General features: G+C 41.4%; 1 protein-coding gene across 1 annotated transcript in view; it reads left to right on the top strand.

The window, feature by feature from the left end:
* The first annotated feature begins 542 nt into the window (after positions 1-542).
* gucy1a2 (guanylate cyclase 1, soluble, alpha 2) overlaps positions 543-24,635 on the top strand; it is a 159,147-nt gene continuing 135,054 nt past the window's right edge. Inside the window, exon 1 of the mRNA XM_072264324.1 lies at positions 543-1,088. Coding sequence (XP_072120425.1) covers positions 891-1,088 — 198 coding nt within the window. The 5' untranslated portion in view covers positions 543-890. The remainder of the gene's footprint in view (positions 1,089-24,635) is intronic.

The raw sequence follows: 24,635 nt of genomic DNA on the forward strand, positions 1-24,635 counted from the left end.
TATTGGGATAAAATACAAACAACCACTCTATTTGGAGCCAACAGACGTTGTAAGAGAAAAGCGGCCCTCGCTAAAGGAATAAAGCGAATTAAACCTAACTGTTTCAGCTCTAATAAGCCCAGCAATTAGCGAGTTTGAAATTTTCCGCTGAGCTACATGAATGCAGAAGGAAAAAACAGTAAAACATTTCCCAAAGCTCTCCCATCTGAGGTCACTTTCACAACATTTGTCCTCTTCAGCAAACGGCATCCCGCCAAAGACATGAGGGATCAGTCTCTAAGGGCTGTGGAGCTGACTGATTTGAACAGAATTATTGTTCGCATCCGACATTAGTAATCCTTTCCATGAAACTGGCCCTAAAGATGAGCCATTGTGATTGTATAACAATGTATACGTAGTGCCCTCTCCTGTCTACTGTTTATACCCTCGCGTTAAAGTCAACATCAAATCTTGGAACTAAACTGCTCGGTAATCTTCCTCTTGAGCATTGTCTCTGTATGTCGCATTTCTCCTTTATAGTGCTGTTGTTGAGACCATATCAAACAGTCCCTGCGTAGGAGGAAACTAATGTGTTCGTATGGGTTTGAAAATCTCGCAAGGTCCTGTGTGCGCGGGGTAAGGTTGAATGTGGTCCTTGGTCTGTCTCTCCGTATGATGTGGGAATGATTGAGGCGGCATTAACGACGTCTGAAGACACGTGATCGCGGTAACCGTGAGCTTTAAAATGTTTGTTCTCGGCGAGAAGCAAGAGTGAAGGGGGCTGGAGAGCTGAGAGGTCGGGCTAACTGGCGCCAGCGGCTCTGAGGCTCAGGCGATGAGCCGACACCAGCGGTGCAGAGCAGAGCTTCGGGTTCGGCACCTTTACCGACGGATATGCAGGATTGACCAGAATGTCTGGGAGGAAGATCTCATCCGAGTCGTTTAGCTCCACCAGTTCGGACTACCCGGACAGCCCGGAGGATGCTGGTTGTCCGTTTTCACGGCTGCTGAATGGGAAGAGCTCAGTTTCGGGCAGCAGGTCGGCGGCTCGCCGGCGCGTTAATCTGGACTGTCTAGGAGCGAGCATCCGGAAACTTGTCTTTCCAACGGTAAAGGCACGAAAAATATTCCACCCCAGCCCCTCATAGCTTCATCCTAGCCACATTACATACCAGGCAACCCCTCTTGCCGTTGTTATTTTCTTTCAGTTCCCAGACGGGTACTGGCTCTGTACAAGCAATCGCAGTACTCGTTCGGCATGACTTTCTCGTGGGCTCCGTTTCGGCGCCTGTTTCTGTCTCTTTTTGTTAATCATCTCATATCATGGTGAAAAGTTTTAAATCCTTTTAATGACTACCTGAATCTATCACGTTATAGAGGCAGGTCTTTTCTAATTAATTGAAGTCGATGTGATATTTGGTATTTTTAGAAATAGCGACAACCTGCGTATGAGCTTCCTTTAGTCATCAAATCCATGCAGACGATTAACGGCACTGATATTACATCCGGTTCTATACAGTCTAACGTTGATCACACTGGCATTTTAAAGTTAATATCCTGTGGATAGGGATGTTTATTCAGAGTGTGAAATTTAAGTTTATTGACATAACTAATGCGTTTAGAAGAACTTCTTTTTTGGTAACATCAACTACTCTGAAAGGCGATGATAATTTTTGATAGTGATCGGGCTAGCTAATTTTATCCAACAGCTTTGATTTTTGACCGCCTAAACCGCGGAGAGAACCGGCGTTCACTTTTTACCTTAGTGTTTCGCTGTTTTTCTGGGATCTTGCTGGGATCTCTGCTTTTATAGATTCTTGTGATTTTGTAGTAGGATCTTGTGTGTATGTTCTAGGTCCTCGCCTTTACGACATTTACCTCCATAAACTTCTTAATTTATAAATGATATCCTTAGCCTGTTGCTCCAGAAACTAGCAGATTGCCTCGCTCATTTATGCCATTTCGCTGTTAAAGCTAAATCCGAGTTTTTTTTTAAAACACAAGCCCACCTGTGGATCGTATTATATTAATTAACACAACGTAAAGCATTAACATTTTAAAATATATTTAGTTACATCGCGAAGCAATCTTATTATTAGTTGTACTAAATGCAACTTTAAAAAAAAGTTCCGGTGAGAAGTTATATTCCAATTCCAGCTGTCATCTTGATTGTCTCTAAATGAATTATTCCGAAGCCGATATCCATAGTTTTAAAATCGTGAACTCTCACAGGAGACATTGGAAATCTGAAATCAAAACAGGAATTACTGGGATGTCCAGCGGGTCGTCCATCATTGTGGATGATCACCCATGTGAACTGCTAACTGTTACTCCACACATACCTTCCGTGGTAGTGATTTTCGTGTACTTTCAAGTCAATGAGCATCCATAGATGTTTTCTGAGTTTTGGCAGCAATTCGTATCGTATTGTAGAATCTGGACAATTCTTCCAGTTTCTCTCATCTCCCTCTCCTGCTCAAGCCGCTGCATTTTCTAAGGCATTGTAGCACGTTTCGTGGTAGCTCGCCCAAGGGACCATATGTCGAAGCGTATAAAATGCCCCCTTGGGCAAGCTTCATATAAGTAAACCGATGAAAGGGCTTTCACCTGAAGTGCCAGCTGCCACCTTTCCACCACACACGCTGCTCGGCCTGCTGAGTTCCTACATCAGTTTGTGTTTTTTTTGTTTCAGATTCTAGCATTTCCAGTCTGCGTCTCCAGAATCAGCAAACCATTGTACACTGCGCGGTTTCACCTTGTATTCAGTTCCGCTTGTAACTGACTTCTTTTTACAACTTCTTTGGAAGTCTTGTCGTAAGGACCCAGAAATACTCAACCAGTTGATAGCATCAGTGCGCGCTAGTTGATCTCAGTTTAGACTAGGGCAAGGGCTTGAACTCACACTTTCACGATCTGAATTCCCGATATCAACTGACAGTATCTTCATCAAATCAACTGTTGAAATGGCTAGGTTATTAATGAGACAAATGTGCTTCGTGATATAAAAGAACTTCTAATATAGACGATGAGTAATTGTGTTAATTTAGTTAATCTGGTCATTCTAAAACAACGGACAAAATGTGCCTAACTGCATCTGCAGAATTTCTCGTGTTTATATCTCAGACCTCTTGTGAATGCGCGTTGAATGTGAAAATTCGATATATCCTACAGGACAAAATCTGATCTTTCTCTCCGCCACTGGACTCGCCATTGGGGCCGGTGGGGGGAGCACTAACCTATTGAAGGGGACCGTCGGATGCACTTCGCATCAGGCTCTTAGCTTTCCCCCAGGGAGTGCGCTAATATGGTCGCCGACTCCGTGAAAAATAGTAAGCGCTTGAGCTATTGTATTTTCTGTATGCAAACATTTGTTATCACTTCAAAAGGGTGCAGAGGAGGTTTACGAGGATGTCGCCTGGATTGGGGAGCATGCCTTATGAAAACAGGTTGAGTGAACTCGGCCTTCTCTCCTTGGAGCGACGGAGGATGAGAGGTGACCTGATAGAGGTGTATAAGATGATGAGAGGCATTGATCGTGTGGATAGTCAGAGGCTTTTCCCCAGGGCTGGAATCGCTTGCACGAGAGGGCACAGTTTTAAGGTGCTTGGATGTAGGTACAGAGGAGATTTCAGGGGTAAGTTTTTTTACGCAGAGAGTGGTGGGTGCGTGGAATGGGCTGCCGGCGACGGTGTTGGAGACGGAAAAGATCAGGTCTTTTAAGAGTCTCCTGGATAGGTACATGTAGCTCAGAAAAATAGATGACTATGGGTAACCCTAGGTAATTTCTAAAATAAGGACATGCTCGGCCCAGCTTTGTGGGCCGAAGGGCCTGTATTGTGCTGTAGGGTTTCTATGTTCTAAAATGTTAATTTATTGAAAACATATTAAATCTATTTGGACGACTGACAATCAAACATTTAGTACTGTTCAGAAAGGCCAATTATCTGGATAGAACGAGGCCTTCGCGACGCCTCACCGAGGTCCAATAGCCGCTGGCAATCCGATCATTTTCAGGTACGGGGGCCCGGGTCTTGTAGTTTCCTGCATCAGGAGAATATTGGTGTGGATCACAGGCGGCAAGGTCAGAGGATAATCCAAGCCCAGCACCATCCAGCTAATGCTGAGATATATAGTCAGACTGCGCCAAGGCAATTAATTATTTAACTTTTAAAGTTTAAAAAATCCCTGCAGAATGTAAAAGCAGATAATTTATTTTCCCAGCGATGGGACTGGCCCTTTTTCCATTGAAGTTGAAGTTTTCTTTTGCCAGTCCTAAATTGTACGATTCAAATATTGAAATGAAACGTTGGCGATCCTTACAAAAGCTCCATCTGGAAAAATTATGAATCCAAAATGATTTAACTGACGTAAATCGTGCAGGTTAAACAAAGGACGCGTAGCTTCCAGACACAGTTCATCATCTTTTGAAATAGTAAAGAAAATCAAAGTGACATTCACAACACAGGGTTACTCATCTTCCTTCGTAGGCTCATCACTCATCGGTGCTAAAACTCCATCTTAAATCATTGTTTATCATAGTACAGTATTTCATTGTTTTCTCACTGGAGAGCACTAGAAGATTTAAAGCAACAGCTTTCAGTAACATTCTCTAAAGGTCTGGGTGCCACATCGGGCTGCAAAGCAATGACATAAATCCAAAGAGCGGGACATAGATCGAGGGCATGAATTTAAAGCTAGTCCTTCTGTAAATCGGAGGCCCTCCGCTGGCCGCGGATCTTGCGTGCCAGCTCCCCACGCGATACACAAGCCAGGACAGTGTGATATGGAGAGCAAGCTGTCACCCTTGCAGCCCCCTCCCCTTCCCATAGAGCTGATGATCCAGATGATTGGCAGAGACCGATGCAATGTGGCACCAGCGGCGTTGCAGGATTTGTCAGTCAGCGTTGAACTCACGTAGGAGCCTTAGGGGCTCCAGCTCCGGATTTTTCTTAGGGGGTTACTCCCGAAGTCTTCCATGAGTGAGTACAACCGCAAGGCAGTGGAGGTTTGAGATCCGAGTTTTCCTTCTCCGAGATGAGGTGCCATCCACGACTAACGAACCCCATCTGCCCAAAGTGGCTGTTTTGAGGGCGCCTGTAACCGACCTTTGCCCTTCTCCTGTCAGTAGAAGGGCTTCTGCTGGGCCTTGTAGCTACGCCATACGTGAAGGCCAGGAGGCTATTTGAGACACACGCATTTTATAGGTAGTGGGAGTTTATCCCCACTAACGTTCCCCTATAACAACCTTAAGATGCCAGTATACTTCTGTAAGTACAATTGAAATAAATTATACTTTTTAAAGAAACATCTTGTCACACAGTACCTATTAGGGATAATAGCTTACATTCTGTGGGCATTGAAATGACTAATGAGTCCAATGTAGGAACCTCAGACTTTTCCACAAATGGGTAATTTGTGAGGGATGTGCCTTTTCCATTGGTTATCCAGAGATTTTCTGCAAGGACTGGAGGTTCTTAATACTGTCTGTAATGCTCCCATTCCACTGTAAGTTCTCATATGTCAGGGGTTCACAAGATTCATGGGGATATAACTTTTTACAGGGAGTCTTTGAATCCTTTCCTCAATTCTCCTGGTAATTGATTAATATGACAGAGGTTAGAATCAAGTAGTTATTTTGAGAATGTCTCAACAAACATTGAAGCAATCTTACCTGCTCAGTGAACCCATGTGAATGCAATTAGGGTCTCAGTGCTGGACAATTTGGCCTAGAAGAGGATGCTAACCTTGGTTCACATCCTTCCAGCAGATTGGGATGATTTTAATGTAAATAATGTACTTGCCGTAAAGATTTGATCAGTAATATACTGAATGGGGTAATCTTGTCAGCTAGTGCTTATTATTAATTGAACCTATCAGTGCTCGAGCAATCTGGAAAGTAAATTTGGTGCAGTTATACATATCTGTTTTGCCTAATTCCATTCTGAGGCAGAGTTAACCATTTTCTTTTTTATTAGAATTTTAACTAGTTCACGCATGACTTCCTGAGCATTTGGTTTAAACCACATTCTGTTCACATATATGCCAGATACTGACAGTACGTTTCTCACGTGTGCTAGCTACATGCTTAGTGTCACTAAGGGAATTACTGATGTTTGTGATGATCACCTTTTTTTTTATGTTTTCTTTTCCAGAGTAGATGATGAGAGAAGCTAAATGAATAATGTTATAACAAGGGAAGAACTATGTAAAATATTAAATTCTGCACCTTTCCTGTCTTGATTGGAGATATTGAGCTTGTAACACTTTCTTTTAAATATAATAGTAAAACAAAAGTAGTCAGTATCAGCTGGGGTGAATTCTACAAATAGATCTACTCTCTGCTTGCCTCCAACTAATGTTGCTAAAGTATAACTATGACAGCAAAAATAAAACCTATTAAAGTTTTTACAGGCATTCTAATAAATAGTTTATTTTTAATCTACCGGGGGGATTATTTTAAACAAAAATTAGCAAGTGTGGAGTTTGCTGATGCCAGAAGCAAGTAAATTTTATCATTGCAGTTTTTTCCCCTTCAGAATGTGTACCATCTGTATGAGATTCCTAAGCAACCAAACATTGGAAGCAAAAGGCACGATTTATTAAACATTTCACAACTTTGGATCCAGTATAATGAAATTTTAAATTAGAGCAGGCAAACAATTGTGCACCCAGTGAGGCTGCAACTGACCTGGGTTCAAACCTGGCTGGGTGTGTTGAGTTTGCAAATTCTCCTCATGTTCAAGAGAGATTCCTCAGACTACCGAAGTGAGATGTTAAAGATATAGGTGAACACTCCAGCCAGTTGATCTTTAATACCCAGCCAGGTACCCTATCTTGGCAAGATGATTTCCATGGGTTCACCCTTCTGAAGGATGCTCTAATGTCAGCCTCAGAGACAGAAATCACAGAGTCATCAGGGGCTGTGGGAGTTTGTGAAGTTTCCTCCATGTTTTGGTGGTCAAAGTGAGCATGGAAGGCAGTGAGCTCCCCTGGAAGCAAAGCCTTTATGTCACCTATATTGCTTGGTTTCACTTTGTAAGAGGTAGTAGCATTCAAGCCCTGCAGAGTTGTCAAGCATCCTTCAGTGATTCAAGTTTGGTCCAGAATTGCCACTTCGCACAGGAGATGGCTTTCCATAGAGCACACCTGGAGCTCTTGTATCTTACTTGATACAGACATGATTTGAGTATCTCAGCAACTGCTGATCTCCTGGGATTTTCACTCAACACTAAATACAGAAAATGGTGTGAAAAACAAGAAAAATGTCCAGTGAGCAGCAGTTCTGTGGGTGAAAACACCTCATTAATGAGAGAGGTCAGAGGAGAATGGCCAGATTGCTGCAAGCTGACAAGAAGACAATGTTAACTCAACCACACATTCTATCGGTGGTCTGCAGCAGAATATCTCTGAATGCACAATGCGCTGAACCTTGAAGTGGGTGGGTTGTAACATCTGAAGACCATGATCTTTAAGCATAGGAGTTACCAGATAAAGTGGCCACTGAGTGTATGTGGGGCCAATGTAATTGGGTGTTGGATGGTCAATGTAATTGGGTGTTTGATGGTCAATGTAATTGGGTGTTTGATGGTCAGGGTAATTGGGTGTTTGATGGCCAATGTAATTGGGTGTTTGATGGTCAATGTAATTGGGTGTTTGATGGTCAATGTGGACCTAGTGCACTGAAGGTCAGTTTCCGTGCTGTATACTTTAAATCTTAAAGACTTTGAGGAAAATAAATCCTTCTTGCTCCTGATATATCTGGTGAATTACAGTGCCATTTGCATTTGGGATGGCTGTTCCAAATCTAATGATCAGGTGTAAGGACAAAGATGAAAACAAATATTATTCTATGCTTTTCTAATAGAACAGGTTGGTTTCTTTGTCTATTTGAATTGATGAAAAGAAGATACTACAAAATCAGAAATTTGTGCTTATATATAACTGATGTAGGAAAAATTTCAAGAAGTTTTACAAAGTTGTAAAGTTTAGACATCAAGCCAAAGTAGTAAATGTAATCAAACATGACCCAAAGATGATTAATGTAGACAATCTTATTGGATAACTAGACGGTGATGGGAATTAATGAGGAAATTCATGAGTAGTGCTACGAGCAACACAGATGATTGGCTGGGAGATATAGGGGTGTTAAGAGAGTAGGACATGGTACTAACAAACAATTTTTGAGAAGTATTCATTGGGTTGGGCAGTATCTCTCGAGGGAAAGGAATTGTTAATGTTTAGGGTTGAAATCATTCTTCAGATTCTGACACAGCACCTTGTGCTGAAGAGGCCTGTGCTTGTGCTGTCTTCTTCTGTGTTTCAACCTGAAACACCAGCAATTCCTCTCCTCTCACAGATGCAGCTCAAGCCACTGGTCTTGCAGCAGGTTTTGTTGCTACAGATTGCAGCATTTGCAGTGTCTTGTGCCTCTGGCGTATGGTGGTGCAGTGGTTAATTTGCGGGATTAACAGCAGAATTCTGTATCATTGAACCAGAAGCAAAGGTTCAGATCACACATTGATTTCAGGGAATTTAAAGAGAGTAAATCTACCATCCTTATCTATACTTCATTTAACTGTGGTCCTATAAATTTGTTAAATTAAAAAGAGAAAATTCAGGAATACTTGGAAAAGTAAGGCAGCATCTGAGGAGATAAAAGGAGTAATGATTTTTCAGTTCAATCACACCTCATCAGAACATCAAAACTATTTTTCTTCCCACGTATTCTATCTGACGTACCAAAGAGGCACAATATTTTCTGTTTTTTTCAGATTTCCAGCACCTACGATAATTTTGCTTTTGCAAAAATGTGGTTGAATCAGTGGTAGTTAGGAATGATCTGTATGACAGAATTAATGGGATTGTGACTAAATTTTCTGATGATCCAAAGTTCTAGGTAGAGAGGCAGGAAGCATTGAGGAAGCAGGGAGTCTGTAGAAGGACTTGGTTAGATGAGAAGAATGGGCAAAGAAATGGCAGATGGAATACAGTATAGGGAAATGCACGGTCATGCACTTCAGTAGAAAGGATAAAAGTGAAGACTACGTTTTAAACAGGAAGAAAATTCAGGAATCAAGAAATCTGAGGTGCAAAGGGACTTGGGAGTCCTAGTGCAGGATTCCCTAAAGGTTGACTTGCAGGTTAAGATGGTAGTAAGGAAGGCAAATGCAATTTTAGTATTCATTTTGAGAGTACTATAATATGAGAACAAGAATGTAGTGCTGAAGCTTTATAACACCTTGGTCAGTCTGTGTTTGGAGCATTGTGAGCAAATTTCAAGATCAGAATCAGGTTTAGTATCATCAGCATATGTTGTGAAATCTGTTAACTTAGCGGCAGTAGCATGATGCAATACATAAGTATAGAAAAATAGATCAATTACAACAAGTGTGTATATATGTATGTGTCGTGTGTGTGCGTGTGTGCGTGCATGTGCGTGCGTGTGTGTGTGTATTTGTTTTTAAGTTAAATTAAAAATGGTGCAAAAACAGAAATAATAAAAAAGTGAGATAGTTTTTATGGCTTCAATGTCCATTTAGGAATCAGATGGCAGAGGGGAAGAAGCTGTTCCTGAATCGCTGAGCGTGTGCCTTCAGGCTTCTGTACCTCCTACCTGACGGTAACAATAATGGGCGCCACCTTTTTGAGGCACTGCTCCTAGAATGTGTCTTGGATACTACGGAGGCTAGTAACCAAGATGGAGATGACAAGTTTTACAACTTTCTGTGCAGTAGCCCCACCCCCCCATATCAGAAGGAGATGCAGCCTGTCAGAATGCTCTTCACATTACATTTGTAGAAGTTTTCAAGTGTTTTAGGTGACAAACCAAGTCACCTCAAACTCCAAATGAGATATAGCTGATGTCATGCCATCTTTATAGCTGCATCAATATGTTGGGACCAGGTTAGATCCTCAGAGATCTTAACACATAGGAACTTGAAATCGCTCACTCTCTCCACCTATGATCCCTTTATAAGGATTGGTTTGTATTCCCTCGACTTAGCTTTTCTGAAGTCCACAAACAGCTCTTTGGTCTTACTGACGTTAAGTGCCAGGTTGTTGCTGCGACACCACTCAACTAGCTGGGATATTTTGCTCCTTTACGCCCTCGTGTCTTCATCTGAGATTCTGCCAACAATGATTGTATCATCAGCAAAGTTATAGATGGCATTTGAGCTAAGCCTAGCCCAGCAAGCCCCTTATCTAGGAAAGGATATGCTGGCATTGGAGAGGGTCCATATGAGGTTCAGGAGAATGATCCCTGAAATGAAAAGGTTAACATATCAGGAGAATTTGATAGCTCTGGGCCTGTACTCGTTGGAATTTAGAAGAATGAAGAGAGATCTCATTGAAACCTATTGAATAATGATAGGCATAGATACAGTCGACATGGAGAGGATGTTTCCAATAGTGGGAGAGTCCACCACCAGAGGGCACAGCCTCAGAATAAAAGGACGTCTCTTTCGAGCAGAGATGAGGAGGAATTTCTTTAACTAGAGGGTGGTGAACTTCTGTAAATGATTGCCACAGATGGCTGTGGAGGCCAAGTCATTGGGAATATCTAAAGTGGAGATTAATTAATTTTTGATAGGGCATCAAAGGTTGTGGGGAAATGCAGAAGAATGGATTTGAGAGGGATAATACATTAGTCATGATTTAATAGTGGAGCAGACTTGATGGGCCAAATGGCCTAATTCTGCTTCTATGTTTTATGGTCTTATGAGCGATAAATGTTGGGATTACCAATAATATCCACATCCTGTGAGTGAATAAATAACGAAAAGGGCAATGATGTATGAGCAGAAGGTAGAGAAAGAGGGATAGATAGACAGATAGAGAAATAGCATTGAAGTATGGAGAGATTAATAGAGGATTCTTTTTAATGGGATGAATGGAAGCAATGAAGAATAGTTGGAAGTTGGTGAATAATGGAGTATAGGCAAGAAGTTTTAGATGAGCTGAAGTTAGGGAAAGGTGAAAAATACGAGAATTCCAGGTGAGCCTGAGGGTGACAGACACATAAATGAACGTTTCAGTGGTATGAAGCCTGAAGTAATTGCAGCAGCAGACAATATTACAGAGGGTGAGGCAGGTGGACTTTGAAATGGAGTAGTTGGTTAGAAAATCAGTTGAAGATTGAATAAGATAATAGGATTGTAAATGATTTGATTCAGTTTGAGATGGTGGGGATCAAAGATGAGGACACTGAATTTCTTCTTTAATTGATTCAGGGCAGCATAATCAATGTGAAGAAGCACCATTACAAGACCGAAGAAGGAATAGAACAGGAGAAGGTGGAAAGGATGGTAGAAACCCAACTTAAGTAAAGGAGCACATTGTAATATTGAAATAACAATTTGATTTATAATTGTCAATTCATTAAAATTGAAAGGAGAGAATTTTCTCTCTGCATGAAGTGTAATAATCTCATAAAGAATTCACTTTTCATTTTGTAGCCTTTAGTGTGTAAATGTAAAGTTAGGTAGCCATTCCTGATTCATAGAGTGACTGGATCATTGAATTCATTGGAATGCAATACCGAGAAACCTGATGATAATTGTTTATTTCTCTTGTGATCAGATTGCCAGTTAAAGGAAGAATGCACTGGAATTAATATAGGATGAACTGGTTAAGGACAGTAATAGTTTGGTTCATGCATTTTTACAATAAGATGAATTTTTTTATCTTGAGGCATTGCTGCTGGTAGGAAATTCTAGGTCACAGGAAAGGCTTTAATCATTAGTCTAAGTGTTGATTTGTCGCAGACTCTTTACAGGGCCATCAATAATGATCACTACTGATCTGTCTTTGGTTTTTATTCGGCCCTCACTACAGTATGCCTCTTCTGCCATCTGTGAATAAAGCATCAAACAGGCAGGCTTTAAACAGATTAAAGTATCCTCATTGAGAAAGATAGACTGCAAAACAAGGAAGTAATACAATTTATCATTTTTAAATTGTGCAGGAAGTGTGTAATGCTCAAATTGGGGGGGGCGGCGATGAAAGGGAAAAGCAGAAATGCTAACATGTTTGTTTTTTAAAGAGATCTTCAACTTTTATTTTCTTCTTTATTGAATTAGAGAAGGTGTTCAGCTTTGATTTCTATTTTAAAGGTTCACTTAAAGCTGAACCATAAATATTTTATCTGGCCATTGTGTGAAATTGTATTGGGTGAAAACACCTAAATCATACAATTACAGTAATTTCAATACCAAGTTTTATAGGCAAGGAATGTAGAATTGCCAACATTATTTCCTTGATTTCGTGATTAAATGCATATGTAGGATTGAACAAGGCTTAATCCTGTCATAGCTGAATGCTGATATATTTGCCACAATGTCCAGGCTGCTGTTTTTAATATTCTGTTTGATAAATGTTTTGAATACCCTGTTTGTATACTTTCCTCACTTTGTTTAGAGTAGTTATGGGTTTGTTTGGCCAACCACCCGAGCAATCACATTGTCAAGTGCACCCATGACACGACAGTGGTGGGGCTCATCACCAACAATGATGAGACGGTCTATAGAGAGGAGGTGGAAGAGCTTGAGGCCTGGTGCCAGGCAAATAATTTCTTCCTCAATGTCAACAATACAAAGGAATTGGTTATTGATGTCAGAAGAACTTGCACCACTCTTACCCATCTTCATATCAGTGGCACCTGCAAGCAGTTTCACACTCCCTGGAGTGCATATCACACACAACCTCTCATAGTCCCACAACACATCATACACACTCAGGAAACCTCACCAATTTCTCTACTTTTTGAAGAGGCTGAAGAGAGCTGGCCTTTGCACATCCATACTCACGTAATTCTACAAATGCACAGTAGAGAGCATCCCGACAAGCTGAATCACTGCTTGGTACAGAAACCGCACAGCAGTAGACAGGAAAGCTCTACAACGGGTAGCCAAAACTACCCAATGTATCTCAGCACCAGCCTACCTGCCATCAGGGACATGTATACAGAAAGGTGCCAGAAAAGGCCCAGTAACATCATGAAGGATCCCACCCACCCTGCTCATGAACTGTTTGTCCCACTCCCATCAGGGAGGAGGCAGTGTAACATCCATGCCAAGACCACCAGAGTCAACAACAGCTACTTTCTCTAAACAGTAAGACTGATCAATATCTCCTCCCACTAACCCATCTCTCCACACTCCCAACCGTCACTACTTTATCAACTCTTGCCTGTTACCTTACATACAGACACTTCTGTGCGTAGTGTCACTTCTGGACATACAGTCAATCTATGCATATACAGTAGCTATCATGTGTATTGATATTTATTGTGTTTTTTTATTATTATTGTGTTCCAAATTGTGTTTTTGTTTTGCTCCCACAGAAGTACTAATTATAAAATTCACTGTGTGGTTCACACTAGATCAGCATAGTTAGCCAATTAAACTACAAAGAATGGTAAGGTCACAACTTGTATTTTTGACCATGACACTGCTGTCATAGATTGAATCAAAGCTGGTGACCAATCAGCATTTAGGACTGTCATTGAAAACCTGGCTGAGTGCTGCCACAATAACAACCTCTCACTCAACGTCAGCAAGACCAGAGAGCTGATTATTGACCTCAGGAGGAGGAAAGCAGAGGTCCATGAACCAGTCCTCATTGGGGAATCAGAGGTGGAGAGTGGCAGCAACTTTAAATTCCTCAGTGTTATCATTTCAGAGGTATGGAAACGTCGATGCACTGGAATGGGAAATGCTGCTAAAAGTAGTGGATACGGCCCAGTCCATCATGGGTAAAGCCCTCCACACCACTGAGCATATCTACACAACGCATTGTTCTGGGAAAGTAGCGTCCGTCAACAGGAAACCCCACCACCCAGGTCATGCTCTCCTCTTGCTGCTGCCATCAGGAAGAAGGTACAGGGGCCTCAGGATTCACACCACCAGGTTCAAGAACAGTTATTATGCCTCAACCATCAGGCTCTTGGATCAAAGGGGATAACTTCACTCAACCTCACTTAACCCGTGATTGAAATGTTCCCACAACCTACAGACTCACTTTCAACAACTCTTCATCTCATGTTCTCGATATTTATTTATTTATTACTTCTTTCTTTTTGTATTTGCACAGTTTGTTATCTTTTGAACGCTGGTTGAATGTCCAAGTTAATTCCATAATGGTTGTTATTCTATTTGGATTTATTGAGCATGCCCACAAGAAAGCAAATCTCAGGGTTGTAACACATGTACAGTATGAACTTTGATAATAGGTTTACCTTCAACTTTTAGTGTTAGCAAAATGCTAGCAGGGAAGTTGTCTCTCATTCGTTTTAATTTTGATCAAATGTTTAGAGATTTTTGTCCATTGGTGATCTCTCTTCTAGTAAAAGTAAAACTAAACTGAGACTGGGGATGTAATTTGATGCCGTTGAATTGCATCACACTTGGTATCAGAATCAGATTTAATATCACTGGCATATGTCATGAATCTGTTAACTTTACAGCAGCAGTACAATGGAATACATGATAAATATAGAGAAATACCGAGTTACATTAAGTGTGTGTGTATATATAAATGTCTATTAAATAGTTACATTAAAATAAAGAGTGCAAAAGAACAGAAACAAAAAAGTAGTGAGGTGGTGTTCATGGGTTCAATGTCCATTCAGGAATCAGATGGGGAGGGGAAGAAGCTGTTCCTGAATTGCTGAGTGTGTTCCTTCAGGCTTCTGTACCTCCTTCCTGATGGTAGCAGTGTGAAGAGGTCATGTCTTAAGTGGTGGGGATCCTTAATGATGGAAACCGCCTTCTGAAAGCACAGCTCCTTGAAGATGTCTTGGATACTATGGAGGCTGGTACCCAGGGTGAAGCTGACTCATTTTACAAGTCTGCAACTTTTTTTGATCTTGTGCAGTAGCATCCCACCCCCACCCCCCATACCAGACAGTGATGCAGCCAGTCAGAATGCTCTCCACGGTACATTTGTAAAAGTTTTCGAGTGTTTTAGTTGATAAACCGAATCTCCTCAAACTCTTAATGAGATATAGCTGCTGTCTTGCCTTCTTTATAGCTGCATCAATATGGTGTGGCAAAGTTAGATCCTGGTCTCAGACTTGGTACCAACAATTCACAGCTTTTGTTCCATTTTTTTCCCTTTCTCTTACTGTCCTGTTGACCTGTTAATTGCCCTGTTTATTGTGCTGATGACATCTACAACTTATTGCCATGACTACGCTGGCCTTACCCTATCAGATATTCCTTTTGTCCTATGCACACCATCTGCATTTTCTGTGCAATTTAAAGATAATTTGCTTTCTGTCTTTCCCAGTTCTAATGATGGATCTTTTACCTAACACGCTAACTCTGTTTGTCTTTCCACAGATGCTGGTTGACCTGCTGAGTGTTTCCAGAATTTTATGTCTTTATTTCAGATGTTTAGTATCTGCAGCTTTTTGATTTTCACTAGTAGATTTGAAGTGCAGTTATTACTACCAAGTATGTAACAAGGCAGCTAAACAAATGTACCAGAAATAAGAACATTGTCATGTTTAGATGATTTACTTTAGTGATGTTGATTAAGTGATAAACGTTGCTCAGAAAATATAGATCAGAGCTTTCTGGTTCTTTAGAATGGTTCCCTGGATTGTTATATGCCAACCTGATAGTCTTTTCTATCTTGGTTTAATGTCACATTTAATAATCCTTAGTTAAAAGTATACAGCACTTATTCAGCCCCACACTTGAATAGTAAACAAGATTTTGTGCTCGAGGCTTTGTGTGGTTCTTCATTGTTCCACCTTTCCATGCTGTAACATGGAGCTATGGCAGGAGAAATTTGTAAGAAAGCAGAGTACGTTTTTGTCAAGCTAATAAAGTCCTCATGGATAATCCTCACAAAGCAATATCTGATTCTACAGAGGTTAATTGTCTGATAGTGTTAAACTTCCAGAGTCGTTTCTGAAAAGACTCTTTCATCAGTCTTCAACTGAACTTGAATTTCTGTCAGAAGCTGTAGGTGTATTGTGAAGGAGTTTGAATTATGTTAGAATGTGCTACATTTTGTAGGCTTGTAGGAAGAGGTATAGTCATTATTTATTTTTAATCTAACTAAAATGTTATCTGAAAATGTATGTCATATACTGAAGCTGTTTACATATTCTAATGTTTCATCAAGAGAAGTCATTATGCATGAAATAGCACAGAGTGTGGGAGTTTAGTCTGCGTAGGAGCACAGCTAACAATGGATGGATCATTTCAACCATATGTAGATCCTTGTACATTGATGTGGTTTGATCATAATTGTAAAGTGCCAACAAGAGCTCAAAGACTTGAGCACGATGCTCAGGCAGACCTGTCTGTGTCATGTGATCAGTTCCTGCACTGTTGTAAATGCAGTGCAGGAGGTGAGGTTTTAAACTGTTAACTTGTCTGCCTTGAAGAATGGGAGCACTCTTGTCGTGGCCTTATTGAACAATCAGTCAGTGCTACAAAAATAATTGATCCAACTGTTTATCAATGATTCTGACATCTTGTGGTGTACAAATTGGCCATGCAGATTATGTAGCAATGATTATTGCATTGCAGAAGCACCTAAAGCACAAACAAGAGAAAATCTGCAGATGCTGGAAATCCAAAGCAACACACACAAAATGCTGGAGGAGCTCAGCAGGCCAGGCAGCATCTATGGAAAAAGGTGAACAGTCCATGTTTTGGGCCAAGAGCCTTCATCAAGACTGTGAAAAAAAGATGAAAACTCAGAGTAAGAAGGTGGCAGGAGGGAAGGCAGAAATACAAGGTGATAAGTGAAACTGGGAGAGGGGGAGGGGGTGAAGTAAAGAGCTGGAAGTTGATTGGTGAAAGAGATAAAGGACAGGAGGAGGAGGAATCTGATAGGAGAGGGTAGAAGACCATGGAAGAAAGGGAAGGAGGACGAGCGCAAGAGGGAGGTGATGGGCAGGTAAGGAAATAAGGTGAGTGGGGGGGAACAGGAATAGGGAATAGTAAAGGAGAATACCTTTTATCTTTTTCACTAATCCTCTTCTCAGCTCTTTACTTCACCCCTCCCCCTCCCAGTTTTCACCTATCCCATGCCACCTTGTACTTCTTCCTCCGCTCCCCCCACCTTCTTACTCTGACCTCATCTTTTCCCAATCCTGATGACAGGCTTCGGCCCGAAACGTCGACTGTTTACTCCCTTCCATGGAGTTCCCTGGCCTGCTGAATTCCTGCAGCATTTTGTGTGTGTGACTCTAAAGCACATTGGCATTGTTTGAGATCATGATGATTACTATCTTAATGCCAGTACCTTTTTGCTCACCTTATTTCTGTTTGTGAGAACCAGCTGTCTGTAAATTGCCTGCTGTGTTTCCCACATTTTGGAAGTGGCAACTCTTTAAAAGTAGTTTATCGTTTGTGAAACAAGTTGTCCTGAGTTGAAAAATGTATATTTTTCCCTTATACTAGATGGATAAGTGTGTGTGCGTGTGTGTGTGTGTGTGTGTGTGTGTGTGTGTGTGTGTGTGTGTGTGTGTTGGAAGGAACTGTTGATGTTTTGGGTTGAGACCCTGAATTAGGAATGAGAGTGGAGAAGGAAGATAACTTGAATAAAGAGCGAGTAAGTAATCGGGGGCTGGTTCATGATAGGTAGACAAAGGAGATGTGAATAATGACGGGCAAATTGAGAAATTGATTTTGGTGTTTATCATAAATATAAGTGGATAGTTTGTCTCCTGAGACTGAGACAGATAAAACCAGAAATTGGAGAGAAGTATTGAAAATGGCAGAAGTCTCCTTTTTCAGGATCTTTCTGACTCTGTCACGTCATACAAACTATCCACTGACAATTACTATAGATGCAATGACACCCACAGCTACCCAGCCTGCCCCTCTCCTTGTCTTCCTGTCTCTGGTAAGGACACCATCCCTTTAACCCAGTTCCTCTGTCTCTGCCACATCTGTTCTGAAGCTGAGGCCTACAATTGCAGGGCATCTGAAATGTCCTTTTTCACAAAATGCAACTTCCTTCTTTCACATTTCTTCTGCTTCCCAGACTTCTGCTTTCAGAGCCTCCCTCCAAACAACAGAGAGGAGATTCCTCAAACCCTCACCTTTTACTACATTAATATCTGCATCTAGCACTTTAACAGTTGTAAAGAACTCATCTCATATTCCACCTGGGTAGTCTCCAACCCAATGGAATGAACATTGAATTTTCTACTATCTGGTAATCCTCCCCTTCCCACCCCTAGACTCATCCCTGATTCTTTCATTTTCCCCTCCTGGTTTCATTCACCTATTACCTACATATCTGACCCAGTGGACACCCTCCCCCTTTTCAACTCTATTCTCCTTTCCTCTTCCTTTTTGATGGTTCGCATTATCACCTTCCTTATGTTTCAGATTCTAGCACCGAGTTCTTGCTTATCACCTTCTGTCAGTTCTCTCCAATTTCACCCCTCCCCCACCCTACCTGGCTCCATTTCCCTTTTTTTCCTCATTTGCTTCCATCCATCACCAACCTCCCTCTGTTTCCATCTGTCCATCATCTCTCACTCTCTTCGGTCCACCTATCACCTGCCAGCCCTTGTCTGACCACATCTGCAGTCTCTTGTGTCACCATCCTATTTATAGTAGTACCAGCAAAGATGCATAAAATAATAATGTTAGAGAGGAAGGAATGAATAAGAGCATTGCTTCAAATACACTGAGTTCCTACTGATGAATACGCATTTGTAGGTCTCTGTGAACTTGCTTTTCAAATGGAGCAGAGCATTTGTCTTGAAGAACTACTTTACTTCATAGGTGCAGCATTAGTTTAAGGGGTATAATTAAATCATCTGGTAGTTTTCTCTCTCAGTATGTTGATGAAGGAAATGCCAGTTTTGTATTTTTATACTGATGGCAAAATAAAAGATGTTGAATTTTTCAGTATGGTTTCATTTTTTCTCATTAAAATAATTACATTTTGTGACATACCAATGAATGTTAATTTTTGCTGATACATTTTATTGCTCCCAGTTAATAATTTGGCATAAATTTGTTTCTATTAAAAAGTGATTTTAATGTTTCTCTTTTTTTCTTGAAAGCCCACCCTTTGCAATGGCAGTAGCTCTGTGCCTTCCCCATTCAGCTGTTTGATCATAAGATGCACATAGTCATAATTAGTCATCTTCTCTTGTTGCTCGATATCCATGCATTCTCTTGTTCTATATGAAAACCGGGAGTTGTCTAATCCGTTTGGTTTCGTATTTGACAGGACTGTGTGACTACCAGCTTGGGAGAGGGGAGCTCACAGCCTCCATTAATATGTTAAGCCATCTGTTTTAGTGATGTTGGTTAAGCGATAAATGTTGGAAAGAAAATATTGATCAATGTTTTACTGATTAAAGCTTTCCAGTTCTTTAAAATCATTCTGTGGAGCTTTTCATGCTAACCTGATTATGGTCTTATATTAGAATATTAATCTGTAAATATTTAGCACACTTGTTTTATTCTGACTGACAATCTTAATGAGCTATAAAAGTTTGCTTTAGCAGGCACTTGAGCAAATCACCACTCCCAGTATGCCTATAGCTTGGTTTGAAACCTGTTGCAACTCAACTATTCCTTTTTGTTGTGAATCCCTGTTCAGAATAAAGCAACACACACAAAATGCTGGTGGAACGCAGCAGGCCAGGCAGCATCTATAGGAAGAAGGACAGTCGACGTTTCAGGCCAAGACCCTTCGTCAGGACTAACTGAAAGAAGAGATAGTCAGAGATTTGAAAGTGGGAGGGGGAGGGGGGGATCCGAAATGATAGGAGAAGACAGGAGGGGGAAGGAAGAAGCTAAGAGCTGGAAAGTTGATTGGCAAAAGGGATACAGAGTTGGAGAAGGGGGAGGATCATGGGACAGGAGGCCTAGGGAGAAAGAAAGGGGGAGGGGAGCCCAGAGGAAAATGGAGAGCAGGCAAGGAGTGATTGTGAGAGGGACAGAGAGAGAAGAAAAAAGAAAAAAAAGGGGGGAAATGAAAATAAATAAGGGATGGGGTAAGAAGGGGAGGAGGGGCATTAACGGAAGTTAGAGAAGTCAATGTTCATGCCACCAGGTTGGAGGCTACCCAGACGGAATATAAGGTGTTGTTCCTCAAACCTGAGTGTGGCTTCATCTTTACAGTAGAGGAGGCTGTGGATTGACATATCAGAATGGGAATGGGACGTGGAATTAAAATGTGTGGCCACTGGGAGATCCTGCTTCCTCTGGCGGACAGAGCGTTGGTGTTCAGCAAAGCGGTCTCACAGTCTGCGTCGGGTCTCGCCAATATATAGCAGGCTGCACTGGGAGCACCGGACGCAGTATATCACCCCAGCCGACTCACAGGTGAAATGTCGCCTCACCTGGAAGGACTGTTTGGGGCCCTGAATGGTGGTGAGGGAGGAAGTGTAAGGGCATGTGTAGCACTTGTTCCGCTTACAAGGATAAGTGCCAGGAGGGAGGTCATTGGGGAGGGATGGGGGGGATGAATGGACAAGGGAGTTGCGTAGGGAGCGATCCCTGCGGAAAGCAGAAAGGGGGGGAGGGAAAGATGTGCTTGGGGGTGGGATCCTGTTGGAGGAGGTGGTGGAAGTTACGGAGAATTATATGTTGGACCCGGAGGCTGGTGGGGTGGTAGGTGAGGACAAGGGGAACCCTATTCCTAGTGGGGTGGCGGGAGGATGGGGTGAGAGCCGACGTGCGTGAAATGGAGAGATGCGTTTGAGAGCAGAGTTGATGGTGGAGGAAGGGAAGCTCCTTTCTTTATAAAAGGAAGACATCTCCTTCTTCCTGGAATGAAAAGCCTCATCCTGAGAGCAGAGGCGGCGCAGATGGAGGAATTGAGAGAAGGGGATGGCATTTTTGCAAGAGACAGGGTGAGAAGAGGAATAGTCCAGATAGCTGTGAGAGTCAGTAGGCTTATAGTAGACATCAGTGGATAAGCTGTCTCCAGAGACAGAGACAGAAAGATCTAGAAAGGGGAGGGAGGTGTCGGAAATGGACCAGGTAAACTTGAGGGCAGGGTGAAAGTTGGAGGCAAAGTTAATGAAGTCAACAAGCTCAGTATGCGTGCAGGAAGCAGCGCCAATGCAGTGGTCGACGTAGCGAAGGAAAAGTGGAGGACAGATACCAGAATAGGTACGGAACATAGATTGTTCCACAAAGCCAACAAAAAGGCAGGCATAGCTAGGACCCATACGGGTGCCCATAGCTACACCTTTAGTTTGGAGGAAGTGGGTGGAACCAAAGGAGAAATTATTAAGAGTAAGGACCAATTTCGCAGAATAAAGTTGGTTGTAGTTGGTAGCACTAAGCTACCAAAGCAAATATAAAGCCTATTTAATTTAAAAATAAATTTTCATATCCTTTAATTCCCTGTAATGTGTAAAGCATTCATCTGCCTCAGCTTTGATTACACTGTCACTGAATATTCTCAGCCCACCAAGGTTCAGGATTTCAAAGATCTTTAACTCTCTGCTAAAAGAAATTGCCCTCAGCTGAGTCCTACATGGCTGATCTTTTACTTTGATTTTATGCTGCTTAGGTCTGGACGCTGTCCATTGCGGGATCAGCCTATAACCTAGCTTAAACATAGTATCATTTCAGAGGCTTAGATAATGTCAAAGCTTAATGAATGATGCTTGACTTATTGATTTACATAATCTTAGGCCTGAAATATATTATTTAATGGAAATACACAGAATATGTACTAAAAAAATCCAAACGCACGTCAATGACAACACACAAAATCTGCTGGAGGAACTCAGCAGGTCAGGCAGCATCCACAAAAAGGAATAAACAGTCTGCATTTCGGGCAGGGTCCCTTCCTCGGGATGTATCAATGATTTTTATTATTGTAATCTTTGGTGGGTTCCTCAACCGTTTCCTCATATGATAAGATAGACTTTTGATCTCACAGTCTACTCCATCATGGCCCTGTGCTTTATTGTCTGCCTGAACTGCACTTTGTAACTGTGATGTATCATTCTACATGCTGTTATTGCTTTCCCTTGTACTGCCTCAATGTACTGATGTGTTGAAATGATCTGTATGAATAGCATGCAAAACAAAGTTTTTCACTGTACCTTGGTACATGCCACAGTAACAAACCAGTTTGCAGATTTACCAATCTAAAATCAAAAATACTGTGTATAATTTACAATGTTTTTTTCACTGAAATCAAGTATAGGCTGTTAAAAGCAATGTGTTATTTTGATGTGGTCTGTTCAAACATTTGAAATGTTTTCTAAAGTTTGCAGTGACTGTCGTCAGCTTTCAAATTTCACTCAAAGCTCCATCTTTCAACATACAACTAAGTTTAAAATTCCCATTAGTGTGACTAGGGCCTTTTCACTGCAGGGGCTGCAAGCTGTGAGGGACTGTTATTGTTTATGCATAAAGCAGTACTACATTAGCAATTTGAAATGAAACTGTGACCAGTGAAATATTTTAACATAAAACATCATCTCCTTTTAGGAATATACTCCAAACTAGATAATTAATGATTAAGTTTTATAGTTTATCTTGGGCATTGACAGAGAATGATACTGAGCTGTATAATTTGACAATTAATCTATTGTTTTGACTAATAATTAGCTCATTACTTACTCTTTTCTTGATAATTTCTATTTGAATTCACCTTACCTTCACTGTAATCTTATGCATTTATGATACTCTGACCAACCTTTTATATTTCTGATGGAGAAAAAAAAGCTTTAATTAAAAACATGGGAGGTGAATGATAGTGCTGAGTGTTTGTGCCACAGTGACGGTTAATGCTGAGGAACTTATCACTAGTTGTGTGCTTTCAGTAATCTCATTATTTCCTGAGAGGAATGAATGAATTTGTGATACAAATGCTGCCTGGTTTAAGCATGACCAACTTTTCGATTTTTAATTCAACTGTTCCAGTCTTTTGCTTTTCACTGTCCATGTTTGTTAAGTATATATTTAAACCTTCATTGTTAACAGTTATGATACTTTGAGGCAAGGTTCAATCAACCATTCTACCTGCAAGTGTTGCTCCTGATGATTCATTGAATGTGGGCTCATTGGCTGAAAGTGAGGACGAGGGGATTGTGGATGAGAAGAGAGAGGCTGGGAATTGAAGTGTAGGAAATAGAACAGACATACTTGAAGGTTCTGCTGACTATGGTAGAGGAGAAGACATAGATATCACAGATCCTCCATTGGGAAAAAGTGTTTTGAGAGGTTGGCGATGAAACATTTCAACTCCTGCCTGAGGAGTGACATAGATCCATTTCAATTTGCCTACAAGCACAACAGCTCCACAGCAGACGCCACTTCATTGACCCTTCACTCAACCATAGAACGTCTGGACAGTAAAGATGGGTACGTCAGGATGCTCTTTATCCACCACAGCTTAGCATTCAGTACTATCATGCCCTCAAAACTAATCAATAAGCTTCAAGATCTTGGCTGCAATAATGCCTTGTGCAATTGGATCCTCACTTTCCTCACTTGCAGACCCCAGTCAGTTCGTATTGGCAACGACATCTCCACAATCTCCATCAGCACAGGTGAACCACGAGGCTGTGTGCTCTACTGGCGTTACACTTGTGACTGCGTGGCTAACGACAGCTCCAATGCCATACTCAAGTTTGCTGATGACACCACTGTTAAAGGTCGAAACAAAGGTCATAAAGAATCAGGATATAAGGGGGAGATTGAAAATCTGGCTGAGTTGTGCCATAACAACAACCTCCCACAATGTCAGCAAGACCAAGGAGCTGATTATCAACTTCAGGAGAAGGAAAGTAAAGGTTCATGAGTCAGTCCTCATCGTTAGATCAGAGGTGAAGAGGGTCAGCAACTTTAAATTCCTCAGTGTTACTATTTCAGAGGATCTGTCCTGGGCCCAGCACGTAAGAGCAATTACAAAGAAAGCACTACAGTGCTTCTACTTAGCAGTATGGGATGATCTGGCACGGCATCTAAAACTTTGACAAATTTCTATAGATGCGTGGTGGATGCATCGTGGCCTGGTATGGAAACACCAATGACCTTGAATGTAAAATCCTACAAAAGGCAGTGAATATGGCCCAGTCTATCATGGGTAAAGTGTTCCCCACCACTGAACACATCTGCACAGAAGACTGTGGCAGGAAAGCAGCATCCATCATCAAGGACTCCCGTCACCCAGGCCATGCTCTTTTCTTGCTGATGCTATCAGGAAGAAGGTACGGAGCCTGAGGACCCACACCACCAGGTTCAGGAACAGTTGTTGCCCTTCGACCATCAGGCTTTTGAATCAAAGGGGATAACTTAACTCGTCCCATCATTGAATTGTTCCCACAACAAGGACTTTTCATCCGAAGTTCTGGATATTTATTGCTTATTTATTAATTTTTTTTCTTGTATATTTGCACTTTTTTGTTTTTTTACATTGTTTGTCTGTGCTGTTGGGTGTGGTCTTTCATTGATTCTGTTATTGTTCTTGAATTTACTGTGTATGCCTGCAAGATAATGAATCTCAGGGTTGTATATGGTGACATGTATGTACTTTGATCATAAACTTACTTTGAACTTCGTGCATGACATCTCGCTGAAGCAGAGTTTACGAAAAAAAGAAAGAGACTATAGAGGCACTGTTGTGATTGGTACAAAAGAGCTGGAGAAACTGAGAGAATGTAAGAAGGGTGGTAGGAGATGCAGCCAAAGAGA

The sequence above is a fragment of the Mobula birostris genome, chromosome 7 (assembly GCF_030028105.1).
Source record: "Mobula birostris isolate sMobBir1 chromosome 7, sMobBir1.hap1, whole genome shotgun sequence".
Lineage (NCBI taxonomy): Eukaryota > Metazoa > Chordata > Chondrichthyes > Myliobatiformes > Myliobatidae > Mobula > Mobula birostris.